Source organism: Lacerta agilis, chromosome 7 (genome assembly GCF_009819535.1).
Source record: "Lacerta agilis isolate rLacAgi1 chromosome 7, rLacAgi1.pri, whole genome shotgun sequence".
In the NCBI taxonomy this organism is placed as follows: Eukaryota; Metazoa; Chordata; class Lepidosauria; order Squamata; family Lacertidae; genus Lacerta; species Lacerta agilis.
Window position 1 is genome coordinate 25,594,982 of NC_046318.1, and position 14,808 is coordinate 25,609,789.

Consider the following 14,808-nt stretch of genomic DNA (forward strand, 5'->3'; position numbering starts at 1 on the left):
GGCATTGATAGCCCATCTACCAGGAAGTACCGTAACCACCCAGTAACATAGCATGTGCATTTGTGGTTTCTTTAGCAGGAGTTGAGGCTGTCTCACCTGCCTAGGAGAAGCCCCACTGAACTCAGTGGGACTTACTGATACTTCTGAGAACACAGGGTTAGAATTGCACTGTTAAGTCTATGATTGTGTATACACCATACATTTCAAGCACATGACTTTGATGGTGTTTCCTGCTTGGAAGGGGGTTGGACTGGATGGCCCTTGTGGTATCCTCCAACTCTATGATTCTATGACTCCGGCCCCCCAAAAAAAAAAAACACCAATATTGGGAACTGTAATTTGTTGAGGGTGATGGGAATTATAGCTATGTGAGGGGTAAACTACAGTTCCCATTATTGTTTTCTCTCTGTGTGTGATTTAAATCCTTTAACTATCCTTTAAATGTATGGTACGTATACAGCCTGTCAGTAATATTTAATCTTCTGTCAGTAACATTTAATCTTTTACTGCACCTTTAGACCAAACACTAATTTGGGGGCCCATTTCTCCTTTCCCCCCTATGTTTAAAACCACCAATTTTATTGCTGTGTATCTTCTTTGTTTTACACTTAGGATGCAACGAAACCCAGCATTTTCAGCAATGGCCATGAATTCTCAGATGCGTCCTGTTCTGACTCTTTGCATCTTTGCAGTTTTCCTCTCCATCCTATTCTACACCTCAAGACTACCGGATGAAAACATCCCAAGGAGATTCAACCAGTCGGCCACCTCATTCTTAGCAGAAACTTGCAAGGCTATTCCTGAAGGAAAGAAGCACTTCTCACCCCGAAAGATGCTGAAGACATCCTTTGGGGAACCCAACTGCAGTGATTACGTGACCCAGAGCCACTACATTACCAGACCCCTCTCTGCAGAAGAAGCTGCCTTTCCTTTAGCCTACGTGCTGACCCTGCACAAAGAGTTTGATACGTTTGAGAGGCTCTTTAGGGCCATATATATGCCCCAAAATGTCTACTGTGTCCATGTGGACAAGAAGGCCACCCGTGCGTTTAAGAGAAAGGTTGAGCAATTGCTAGGCTGTTTCCCCAATGCTTTCCTTGCTTCAAAATTGGAGCTGGTGGTTTATGCTGGGATATCAAGGCTCCAGGCTGATCTGAACTGCATGAAAGATCTTGTAAAATCCAAAGTGCCCTGGAAATACCTTCTCAACGCTTGTGGGCAAGATTTCCCCTTGAGAACCAACAAGGAGATAGTTCGGTACCTGAAAGGGTTTAAAGGACATAACATCACTCCAGGGGTGTTGCCTCCACACCATATTCTCAAGAGGACAAAATACATCCACCGAGAACAGGTTTACAGCACCTTTTCTTTCATGCTGAGGACTTTTGTGTGGAAATCACCACCTCCACACAACCTGACCATCTATTTTGGCTCTGCTTACAATGCACTTTCAAGGGAATTTGCAGACTTCATCCTCAACGACTGGAGGTCTCTTGATCTCCTTGAATGGTCTAAAGATACCTACAGTCCAGATGAACATTTCTGGGTGACACTCAACAGGCTGCCAGGTATGCTCCGTTTCCTTCAAAAAGTTGTTCTGTTGATAATAATGATGGTAATAATAATAGTGTTACAAAAGTCAGGTGCCCCCCCTCTCTGCTGGGAAATGGCAAGAGTTCATGGGGTTCCAGGCACTCACCCAGGGTCTGTGGTCCTTTGGAGAACTGAGACATGACAGAGACTGTCATAGCTTTAAGATTTACATCTGCATGGAGGGAGTCCCAATCTTACTGCATGGGCATTTCAAGAGGGATTTGTTCCCTACAGCAGTGCAACCAGCCTTCAGCCATCCTGCCCAAAATGGATGCCAGCCCATCTTTCTCCAGCAACCCTTGCTCAAAACTCTCTTTTCCTATCATGCCCAGTTACCCTGGCAACCTTCCAAATGCCTGTCTCTGTTCACACCTCAGGGCATTGCTCTCAATGGCTCTGTATTGTTTCTTAATGGCCCTAGCTTGGCCAGGTTGTTTTGCATAGGCTGGCCCAGGAATTCCTCTGTAGTTTGCATTTCTCCCTTCACATCCGAAACCATCAAAATCCTATGATTCATAAATTCCTAGGGTTTAGGGGGGGGGGTCCCCACACCCAATCTATAACAATATTAACCAACTTTTCAAGCCAATCCTCAAGTGGTGCAAGGGAACCTATGGCCATCCACCCTACAGCTCCTATCAGCAGGTTGAGGGGCTTGGCTCTTCAGAGAGGTGGGCTGCCTTTGCCATCCTGGCTCCTTCCCAAGGCTTTGAACTTCAGTTCCCATCAGCCCCAGTCAACATGCCTTAGATCGGAAATGTTGTGAGAGCCCTCCAGCACTGGCAAATGGAGCCATGAGCGGCAAATGCAGGGGCACCCCCCGGGGGTGGGGTGTCGCTCCGCAGCGCGCATGCGTCATGACGCATGCGTGCTGTGAAGCGCAGTCCATCTGGGCTGCCACGCAAACGGCAACTGCAACCTTACAAGCTACGGCTCGCAAGGCTGCTGGGTGTGAGCAGCAGCACGGATGGGCTGCAGCACCCTGTCTGTGCTGCTGTTTGCGCGCTGCAGCCTTATGAGTTGCCATGGGAGCAACCGCCGCACGGACGGGGTGCCGGGCAGCAGCTTGGGAGTTACGGGGGTGGTGCCGAGTGTCACCCCCCTCCAGGGTGGCACACAGGGCGGACTGCCCCAATGCCCCCCTTGCTCCACCCCTGCCCTCCAGATGTCACTGGGATACAGCTCCCATAATCCTTGACCTTAGGCCATACTGGCTGAAGCTGATGGGAGTTGGAGTTGGAGTTGGGGTTCAACAGCATCTAGAACAGGGGTCAGCAAACTTTTTCAGCAGGGGGCCGGTCCACTGTCCCTCAGACCTTGTGAGGGGGCCGGACTATATTTTTTTTGGGGGGAAAGAACTAATTCCTATGCCCCACAAATAACCCAGAGATGCATTTTAAATAAAAGCACACATTCTACTCATGTAAAAACACGCTGATCCCCTGACTGTCCTCAGGCCGGATTTAGAAGGTGATTGGGCCACATCCGGCCCCCGGGCCTTTTTTTGGGACCCCTGATCTAGAAGGCTTCCCACCTCAAGGTTAGATGTAAAAAGATGACTGGTGGCTCTTTCCCCCTTTTTCAACTTTTAAAAGAACAGGCTCACGGTGGCACTAGCGCTCCTATGCCCAATCTTTCCGTTTGCACTTCCTAAAAGGGCTTCAGCACAATGCAACACAACATGCCATTGTTTTTTTTCTGGTTGCACTCCAGATGAGTATAGCAAGAGAGGAAGCCACTAGCTAGACTTCCAGGACTGGGTCTGGAGTGCCTTTATGCAAAGACTCAGATCCCTTTTGTGGATCCCCCCCACCCCCCGTTGGGCCAGAGAGCAGGCAGTTTCTGATCTACCTTGCTGCCCTCTGGACCTAGACTTGAAGGTGGGGATGGAGAGGCATGAGTCCTCAGTTAAGAGCTTGGACAGAGATATAGACTGTGAACACACCATACATTTAAAGCAGATTTAAAGGCCCTTGACTTACGTACCCCCAATTAATCCTGGGAACTGTAGTTAACTCCTTACAGAGCTACAATTCCCAGAACCCTTGCCAAACTACACTTCCCAGGATTCTTGTGGGCAGCCATGAGTTTTAAATGTATGGTGTGTACACAGCCAAAGATCCACAGCAGTTAACACTCCAGTAGTCGATGTATGATGTGATGGTCCTGGGGCAGGGTGGGAATTGATACTGCCATTATTTTTAGTTGGTCTTATATTGTATCCAGTCACTCCAGCCTCCAATACGGAAGAGCCTAAGTGGCTTACAGAGCACATAGGTAAAGGTAAAGGGACTCCTGACCATTAGGTCCAGTCGTGTCCGACTCTGGGGTTGTGGCGCTCATCTCGTGTTACTGGCCAAGGGAGCTGGCGTACAGCTTCCGGGTCATGTGGCCAGCATGACTAAGCTGCTTCTGGCGAACCAGAGCAGCACACGGGAATGCCATTTACCTTCCCACTGGAGCGGTCCCTATTTATCTACTTGCACTTTTGATGTACTTTTGAACTGCTAGGTTGGCAGGAGCTGGGACCGAGCAACGCGAGCTCACCCTGTCGTGGGGATTCGAACCGCCAACCTTCTGATCAGCAAGCCCTAGGCTCTGTGGTTTAACCCACAGCGCCACCCATGTCCCATGCCACCTGCGTCCCATACCTAATGCCTCCCCCAACCCACCCCAAAATTGGTAAGATCTGTGCATTTTATTTCTCAAGCAAAGTTTCAAAAAGGGATGTGTCCTTGACACACATACTGTGAAATTGTTCTATAATCAAACCTTCCTGGAAAACTATGTAGATTCCAACGAGGGTTTGTTCTAGTTCATTTAACCATGCAATATGAAGTCATTTCTCCACCTTGTGGTCCTCCAGAACCAAATGCAAATCAAATACAAGCATCTGGAAAGATGACTGGAGTACTTCTGCTATCTGAGAGAGGGCAGTCTAGAATAACATTTGAAAACTGGTTTGCCTTCAGGGAGAAGAACTTGAGATGAAGTTGATTAGGCAGAGCTGGCAGAAAAAGAGCAACCCTTCCACACAGCTGCGCAAAGTATCCTTCTCTCTCGCCATAGTGGAAACGTAACATCGTGTTGTGTGTTCCCACCTCAGCGCCACATTATTGGCTGCTGCAGAGTTCTGTGATTCTATGAAAGTGGAGCTAAACATCTGGCAGCAGTGGAGATACCATAGAACCCACTGTGCTTGCAGAAGGTCCTAGCTGGAGCCCTTAGCACCGCCAGTTAAAGGTACCATGTATCAGATGATAGTAAAGGTGTCTGTCTGAGACCTTGGTGAGCCAATGTTAGTCAGGACTTAGTGCATGTTTGTCATGGAGGATAGGGTGTTCAATGGCCACTTGCCATGGTGGCATTGCTCTACCTCCAGGAATGGAGGCAGTATGCCTTTGAGCATCAGTTGCAAGGAATCATGTGGAGGGGAAGCACCCCTTGTGAATAGCACAAAATACACACTGAGGCAGAGAAGGTTGCTGAGGAATCACTGAAGTCCTTGGGAAATGTGTGTGTGTGATGTTTGCCTGAAAGTTCAGGAAATCTGGCTGCATCCGCACCTTCTATTAATAGAGAGAGAACTTAGAAATGCCAAAGGAGGAACAAGGAAGAAGAATCAGGAGCCAACAACTTCACTCGCTTTGCTGGTAAGAGGAGGTGGTTTTCATTCAGAGGGCAGGAATGAGGATGAAACTTATCAAAAGAGACTGGAACCACAGTATTACAATGCATTAGTCATCATCACCACAGCAGCTTTCCCTGCAGCCCGTATCATGCTTAACTTCTTCAATCTAGGGAAATGCAATAGATGGGGAAGAGACGGGTATCAGGAGGGTAAGAGGGAAGGGCTTATGTTGTTTGTTTATGGAGCATTCAGTCTGATTTGTTTGTACAAAGTTTGCAGGGAGGTCATATGACATCAGCTGCTTATTGATTTTTTTTTTTAATAAACTTTATTCTTTTAAAAAACACTCAGACATATAACAAACATCACAACATTAAAAGCTAAATACAACAAAACATAACATAAAAGAAAAAAGAAAAAGAAAAGAAAAAGAAAAGATATGAATGAAGAAAGAAAAAGAAAATTAATAGAAAAGAAAATTAGGTTATTTACATTCTTACCAAAAAGAATAATCCAATACAAACATCAAAAACAAAAATTGTAACATAATTTCCACAAATTAAAACATTTCGATGTTAAATAAAAAAGACTTCCAATTAAACTCGCTGTTTCTGTTATTCATTGTCTATGTTTATCGCACAGTTTTAAGTTTTTCTTTTTGTTCTTCTTTATCTCCTTGTTAACTCTTACTTGATTTATCATCTGGTTCAATCTATTTCTGCTATAAAGGAGCTTCTAATACCATTATTCTCCAGGTATTCCTCAAATAGCTTCCATTCAATGTGGACTTTTTGTTTAGTCTGCTCTCTTACCCTTCCAGTGTTTATCGCTAATTCAAAATACTCTAACATCAAATTTTGCCAATCAGTAATATTTGGTAAAGTCTTGTTCTTCCAATTCCTGGCTACTAATATTCTGGCCGCTGTTATTCCATACAGTACTAATGTTCTTTTTGGTTTTTTTAACTCATCTGGCACTATACTTAATAAAAATAGTTCCGGTTTTTTCTTAAATGTACATTTCAGTAGTTTTTTCAGTTCTTCATAAACATCATTCCAAAATATACTAACCTCTTGGCAATTCCACCACATGTGCATATAAGACCCACCTTCTTTACCGCATCTCCAACATAAATGTGATCTATTTTTATACATTTTGGCTAGTTTTTCCGGTGTATAGTGCCATCTATACATCATCTTAAGGACATTTTCCCTCAGAGAATAACAGGCAGTGAATTTTATATCTACTTGCCAGAGCCTTTCCCATTGGTCCATCAAGATATTGTGGCCTAAGTCTTGGGCCCATTTAACCATTACAGATTTCACCTGTTCTTCTTTAAGGTCCCACTCTAATAGTAACTTATACATACGTGAGATGTATTTACCTTTATTTTGTATTAATTCTTTTTCAAATTTTGAATTCTCTTTTGCAATACCCATTTTTCTATGCATTATAAATCTTTGGTGAATCTGGAAATATTGTAGCCAGTCATTCAAATATTCCTTTACCTCTTCATATTTTTTTAAAGACCATTCCTCTTGTTTTTTTTTCTAGTAATATTTGATATGTGGCCCACCTCCCTTCCATATTTGTTTTTTTAACTGTAATAATTTCCACTGGTGGACATCAGCTGCTTATTGAGCATTCAGTCTGATTTGTTTGCAAGGAGGTTATGGGATGCCACTTCAAGAAGTTGTTATCGCACACTTTCCACCAGGGCATTTTCCTGTCACTTTCTTAACCACGAACAGTTCACGAGGCAGGGGGAGAGAGAAAGAGGGTTTGCTGTTCAGGAGCACCTAATCTACTTTAACTGGGCAACCTGAATTTACAGGTATGTGTTTTCATCCCACCCACAAAACAGTGACAGTCTGGAAGTGACTCTAGAGAAGAAATTGTGGGCTCAGGGTGTTAAGAGGCGTGGAACAGAAGAAAAGGAGGCATGTGAATTAAGAGATTGTGTAAAGTTGTGAGAAAACAGGGATGGGGGTGTGAGAATGTGCAGCAACTCACTCTCTCCAACGTAGCTATTAGAGATACAGCCTGCAGTTGTACTAAATTGAAAACCGAAGCAACAACTTTGAAACAACAATTGATTAGAAAAGAAAGAAAAGCAAAGGGGAATTTGGAAAATGTTTATTGACTATGCATCCTGATGGGTTTGGAGAGAGATTAGATGAAGCTGGCTATTTAATAAGCATTCACCCTGATTTGTGTTGCATCAAAGCACACTTTCCAGTGTGTGTGTGTGTGTGTGTGTGTGTGTGTGTGTGTTGTCCAATCTTTTCAGGAACTGGGTTGTTACACAAGACCTCTAACTGACTGTAATGGTGCAACCTAGATTTCTAAGTATGTGATTGATTTCCACCTGAAAGTAGTGATAACTGGAAGCGCCCTTTGTAAAGTAAGAGAGATAGTCACGAAAGGTGTTGTCTGGTTGAACACCTGGCATAGACAAGTAGAAGTTTCATGGAATAGACAAGTTGAAGTATAAAGGTCACATATGCATTTGGAGAATTTTTAGGTGGAGTAAACCTAATGGTTTAATTCAATGTCATTTCTGCTTGCCTGATGGAACCATCTCCCCTCTCTTCCTCCCTGTTCTATGGGCTCTCCCAGCCCCCCTAGAGCCAATCTGGGGAGCTCAGGGGTGCTGGGGAGAAGGAGGGGGGAAATCGTGTTGCACTAGCAGAACTTGTTGCATTAGCTCCCACTACCTCAACTATTTAGTTGGATCCAACTCAACAACTTGATCTGGAGTTGTATTGGCCATAACAGCCCATTCCTGATTTGATAACTGATGGCAACATGGTGGCATCCTCAGCTGAAGGTACAGCACCACCACTCTTATCGTTGTTATGTGACTCTTTGTACAACCTTTGTACATTACAGATAACATCTTCGTCCCGCTTCCTTACATTTGCAAAATCCAAAATGCTACCCATAGCTTCTTCCCTATCGCACTCGGTAATCAACATTTCCTCTGATTTGGAGAGGGTGTTTTCATGTCTTTCATAATCTACCTCCAGGTAACATATAGGGGTGTCCCATTAAAACAGGACTCGCTGCATTTTTCTCCTCATATGGAGCAAGCACAGCTTCTCTTCTCCCCAACCCCCGCCGGACTCCAAATGCATTGGACAGGAGAACCATGTCAGTAGAAGTGTCTGTCTTGCCATGTGGAGTCACTAATGTATTTGGACCCGTTTGGAAATTTGAGAAAGTATTGTAGGCACCACCCCTCTCCACCTTGTCTTTTTCTGCACATGCAGAGAAAGCAAACACACTTTTTGCTTTTCCATGGCCCTGGGTAAAAGTCGAACCCAGCAGAATAAAAACGGATCCTCTTGGTTTTACATACCTCCCCCCAAACTTCCATCAGATTAAAGTTTACATTGGTAGACTGCAGAGTAAAAAGAGAAACAGATCCAGTGCCTGCCAGCACGACAACACCACTGAGCCAAGGAACAGGTCCTCATGGATCTCCTTGATTCTCACCTAGGATAACAATAAAGTCAACAACAAATAACAGAATACAACTAAATCGAAAATTCTTTCTAGTAGCACCTTAGAGACCAACTGAGTTTGTTCCTGGTATGAGCTTTCGTGTGCATGCACACTTCTTCAGATATCTGTATCTGAAGAAGTGTGCATGCACACGAAAGCTCATACCAGGAACAAACTCAGTTGGTCTCTAAGGTGCTACTAGAAAGAATTTTCGATTTTGTTTTGACTATGGCAGACCAACACGGCTACCCACCTGTAACCAGAATACAACTGTGGACACAGACGCGGCCTGTTATTGGATGATGACTTTGAAGAGATCCCTTATATATATAAAAAATATTCCGATCCATAAGTGAGTGGGATGGCTGGCTAGCTCACTTGGTAGAGCATGAGACTCTTAATCTCAGGGTTGTGGGTTCGAGCCCCATATTGGGCAAAAGAGTTCTGCATTGCAGGGGGCTGGACTAGAGGTCCCTTGTGGTCCCTTCCAACTTCTAGGATCTATTACTCAGATCCAAGTTTTTGCACCATGGCAGCACTGGAAAGACTCAGATATGCATTTTTTAAATGAGTTGTGTCAGTTTAAAATGTAAAACTGCACATGGTGAGAGTATTTTGTTGTTGTTGTTGCTGCTGCTTATTAAGGTTAACAAATTGATATTTGTTTTATATCAGGAGTGTGGAGTGTAGCAATCAAATCGTGGAGTGAGGGGAGATGCCTCCTTTTCTGGCTTGTCTTATTACCACTTTTTTCATCTGAATGCTGTATTACCTTTATAAGGCATGTGTGTGTGTGTGTTTTCCTGTTTGTTGTTTTTAATCTGAACTCATCAAGAATAAGGCAATGGAATGGTGGGACAGTGCTTCCCAGCTGAAGTGTTGCAATGCAGTCTCCTAGGGAAATGCAACAGGCAGGGAGGGGTTGGATAAGTTGATTGCAGCCAGGGTGGGGTGATTAACTGCTTTCCTGCCCATGGGGGCAAAATAGCAGGGTTCTCGAGATGAATTGTTGCTGCAGGTATGAACATTCCAATGAGCACTTTCATGCCAAAAATCTCAAATCTTGTTTCACTTAAAAAAGAAAAAAAAGCGTCTTCCTGACTTTTGATGATAATGTTGCAGATGGATATGCTACTTCTTTTTTTAAAAAACGATTTAAATCTTGAATTCATCCAAGCATGGGCATCAGAAGAACACTGCTATAAATCTTATTTGCGTTTGGACTCCTTCCACACCTGGTCTTGCACTGAATGTTGCATTGTCAACCCAAGATCAGTTGATGAAAAGCCTACAGTAATAGAAATGCTTTGCAATGTATGAAACTTTAGTCTTTTGTGTGGTTTATGGTTGGGTTGCCTGGTAGAATCCATCAGAGGTGAGTAGCTACCTTGGTCAGTAGATAGTAAAGAGTGCATGGGCATAGCCAGGATTTTTGTTGGGGGGGGGAGAACCTCAGTTAACTATGTATTTTTATTGATTTTTTTATTACGGGGGAGCAGCTGCCCCTTCCTGCCCGCCCCGCCCCCCCGGCTATGCCCATGGTAGAGTGTTCTGTATTCACCAGCAAAGATCCCTGTGTTCCCCAAAGTCCAGCTTGGTGCATGGATGGACTAATCTGCAGTTAGGGATTGGTCAATGTGGGGTTCTTTTTTTGGCAACAGAATGTTCAGTAATTAATAATAATAATAATAATAATAATAATAATAATAATATTGATCTAAGTGGACCAAAAATCTAATTATGCTTGTATTATAATTACAGTTCCCTATGTATCAGTGTTAGTTTTCAGTGCTCCTCCTGACTCAAGTGCGTTCAGAATAAGACTGCAGCCTTCTTTTATCGTATCACATGTCTGCATGTGACATATGGTGAGCTTCTGCTTACCACTTTGCAAGGCGCTACCTATGGCCAAGCCAGCAAAGGGCAAGAAAGTTCAACCAAATTAATGTGTGGGCTCAGGCAACCAGTTTATTCAGTGGTGTACAGACACGCACACAGTCAGAAGTCACTACTGCTTATTTATAGCTACCTCCTCCTTCCTGAACTCAATATTATATTTCATAAATGTTGTTTTTTTAATGGCTGCTGTATAAGATAAACTAGGAAGGCTATATTTCTATGCCTGCGAATAAGAAATAAATACATGGTCAAAAAGGTCAAAAGCACACTAAGTGTGTTCTCTCTGTGCCAACATTTCTTCATATTTGACAGCACAGTATTTTAAATGACTAGCAGTCATGAGGCAGAACATGACCTCAAACTGAGCATTAGGGAAGGCAGTAGTTAGTCATGCCTTCCTTATCCTTAGCATTAGGATTAAATATTATTTATTCAGCTTTTGGGTTAGATTTAAGAAGTTTAATATTTAAGTTAAACATAATGCAAAGCAACACAATCAACCCTCCTTTAAGTTATTTCCACCTCCTTTATGAATCATGTTTTATAGATTGCTTTTTCTTTCTTTCTCATTTATGATTTTATTGTCTAGATTGTGCCAATAAAGGCTGTATGAATGGATTGATGAACCATATGGGTGTGAATGTTAAGAATGTTTGGACAAATCAAATCAATCTTGGTTATAGAAAACGATGACTGAAAGGTTGACTTGTCACAGACTTATGGGCATGCCAGACAAGCAATATTGCTGCCAGAGTACTTTTATTTTACACAAAGGTCAACTTCCGGATTTAGTACAAGACTTGGGTAGTCAAAAGGGTAATTTCAGATAGGAGATGCAAGATACTGTACCATAATCCTCTGCCTTAAAAATTGCACTGTAACAGCATTAGAATGTGCCCATGCCACAGATTTACAAGAACTTCAGAGTGTGGTGTAGTGGTTAACTCGTAATCTGGTGAACCAGGTTCGCATCTCCGCTCCTCCACATGCAGCTGCTAGGTGACCTTGGGCTAGTCACTCTTCTCTGAAGTCTCTCAGCCTCACTCACCTCACAGAGTGTTTGTTGCGGGGGAGAAAGGGAAAGGAGAATGTTAACTGCTTTGAGACTCCTTAGGGTAGTGATAAAGCGGGATATCAAATCCAAACCCCTCCTCCTCCTCCTCCTCCTCCTCCTCCTCCTTTGCAGTAATTGTGATTCTAGGCTTGAAACTGTGAACTACAATTATATGAAAATGGGGGGAGGGGGTTGGGACAAACAATGAACAACTTTGATATTTCATCCCCTACTGGAAATGCTTCTGTTTCACTAGGTGTTTTTTGAGAATGAATTTGCTTCAGTGTTAGTAATTTGTTCCGCATTTTATTTTATAATTTTGGGACATTTTAATGATTTTAGTGCATACCACCGTGATAGCTCTTTCAATGAGTTCATGGTTTATAAATACACTTATCAAGCAATATGTCATTATCAGAACCCACTAATTCACTTTCAGACCAGTTTAAATTTGCAACGGAAAAAAAAGGTAAAGGACGCCTGACAGTTAAGTCTAGTCGCAGATGACTCTGGGGTTGCGATGCTCATCTCGCTTTACAGGCCGAGGGAGCAGGTGTTTGTCCACAGACAGTTTTTCCAGGTCATGTGGCCAGCATGACTAAGCCGCTTCTGGTGCAATGGAACACCAAAACCAGAGCAGCGCACAGAAACGCCATTTACCTTCCCGCCACAGCGGTACCTATTTATCTACTTGCACTTTGACGTGCTTTCGAACTGCTAGGTTGGCAGGAGCTGGGACCGAGCAACAGGAGCTCACCCCATCGCAGAGATTTGAACTGCCAACCTTCTGATTGGCAAGCCCAAGAGGCGATTCACTAATTCACTTTCAGACCAGTTTAAATTTGCAATGTAGATATGCCAAATATTAACACAAATTTTTAATGGCATTTAAACAATGAACTTTCAGACAAAGTAGTGCCATATCAGCAAATATTTCTCCAAAAGAGGTCAAAACAAAAATAAAAATATAAAAAATTCCTTCCAGTAGCACCTTAGAGACCAACTAAGTTTGTTCTTGGTATGAACTTTCGTGTGCATGCATCCAGAAGAAGTGTCATTGGTCCCCATTCCACTACATTAAGTTCTGAAGTTGTTGAGGGGGTGCTTTCTTAGGGAGGAAAGTGAGCCCTGTTGTATTCAATGGGACATACGTATACTCCCTGGAGTGTGCAGGACTTCAGTTGTGTTTATGTTGAAATATTGTGCATTTTGTTTTCACCAGTGGCATCCTTGCTGAGGAATAATCTCCCCAGAGAGGCTTGTATGGAGCATCATTATGGTCCTTTTTTGTTTCAGGTTTTTAAAATTCTCTCAGGTTTTTTAAATCTCAGTTTTCATTATACTAGTCACGTGGACATTGGTATATATTGTGATTGCTGTTATAATTTTTTTAAATATTGCATCTTATGAATATTTTATTTCTTTCTGAGCTGCCAATAAGAATATTGTGAGCTGCCTTGAACACTGCTTCAATTTGTGGTTGTGGTTGTTGTTGTTTTTTAAGAGTGGAAAACCAGGATATATACATATACCGGTAAATAAATTATGGCATTGTGGGAGACCTCTGCCACCTGGTTTCCCCCTTCCTAAATATAAGGCTTTGCTTCTTCAGCTCTAGGGTCACATTCTCTCATGGGGAACATGGGGTGGGCTTGAAGGGAATGCCAGGGTGGGCAGAGCAATGAGAAAACCGCATGGAGCCAGAAGCAAAAGTGGGCAGAGCAATGGGTGTGAATCTTACCTTCGTACAATAGATTAAATTCCAGCCACATAAAAGTCAGAGGTTCCTACACTTGCGCACACCTCTAAAGGTTAGCAAGACAGAGGCACTATCACAATTCAAGATAGGCAAAGAGGACTGGGGGGTGGTGGAGCCTTGGGAGCGGGCGTGTGTGCCCCAGGGAGAGCATTTCAAGGCCTGGATAGAAAGGGCATAGGAGGGCAGCATACCCTTGTTTCAAACATGGTGGGTTTTTCTTTGCATGAATCTACTCAACTACTCTGCATGCATAGTTCCATTCTGTGTTGCCAAATCAGGGTTTTTGTGTGTGTGAGAGAGAGACAAAGAGTCCAAAGAAGCATACTAGCACTTCTTACTTTGCTGCCCACGGCAGCCAGTTTGTGCTGGCACCTGTAGCACTTTTATCAATATATGCATACCAGAACATTTTTTTTTTTATTTATTTAAAAAGTGCAGAACCAATGGAAACTCATTTCAGATGGTGTGTGAGAATGCTGTTGTGATTTGAGATAGCAGGGATTTTATAAACCCTCACCATAGATGGGATGGACTAGAGGGGGCAGGAGGGGCAATTGAGCTCACCTCCTCACTCGCCTCCCCATTTCTGAACTCCTGTCATTAACATCTACTGTTATTTTTCTTTCCTACCCACCGAGAAATATACCCTGCTCCTCCTGCAAACATTTTTTTCTGGTGCTGCTACTTACTCTTACACCAGTGTGTGTGTGTGTGTGTGTGTGTGTGTGTGTGTGTGTGTGTGTGTGTTTGTGTCTTCTCTCCCCCTCCCCCTCCTTCCCATCTCCTCCTATTTACACAAGTTTTCAATTGTTGTAGAATTTTGAAATCGCCACTAGTGCTTGGCCTGCTCGTTCCTTCACCATTCAAAAGCCTGTGCAAAGATGGAAATAAACAAGCAAAAACCTCTCCTCAGGGCAGAGCCAGTTTCTGCCTTTTAACACAAAGTGGGTACAATCAATAAGAATTAAGTCTGCAACACACCCAGAAACTGGTTTGCTTCCCCAAAAGATGTTGAAAAAAACTGGCTGACCTATCAGGTTCATGAAAAGCAGGAAGAGGAAACCTGAACCAAGCTAATAGTTACACAATCCAGCACTTGGAGCCATCTGTTACTGTCCACTGCTACCGTAGGTTAAAGGCTACAGGAGTCTAAGGCCACACACACCTTTGAGCCTTGTATCCAGGGGCGTAGCAAGGGGGGCGTAGGGGGCAGACCACCCCATGTTCCATAATGGAGGGGGTGACACATTATCAAGGAACAATTACTGCCCTACTAGGGCGGTTCATAAAAAACTGTTTTTTAAAAAAATGCCTGCTCCAAAGGTTTTATCTTACTATACTAGGGATTATATAGCTATATATGAA

The 14,808-nt window shown here is 43.3% G+C and overlaps 1 protein-coding gene across 1 annotated transcript; it reads left to right on the forward strand.

Moving 5' to 3' along the window:
• Positions 1 to 624: 624 nt before the first annotated feature.
• LOC117049747 (N-acetyllactosaminide beta-1,6-N-acetylglucosaminyl-transferase-like) lies at positions 625 to 2,343 on the forward strand. Its single transcript, XM_033154647.1, has 2 exons — positions 625 to 1,615; positions 2,179 to 2,343. The coding sequence occupies exons 1-2, from the start codon at positions 641 to 643 to the stop codon at positions 2,341 to 2,343; spliced, it is 1,140 nt and encodes a 379-aa protein (XP_033010538.1). The 5' UTR covers positions 625 to 640.
• The last annotated feature ends 12,465 nt before the right edge of the window (positions 2,344 to 14,808 follow it).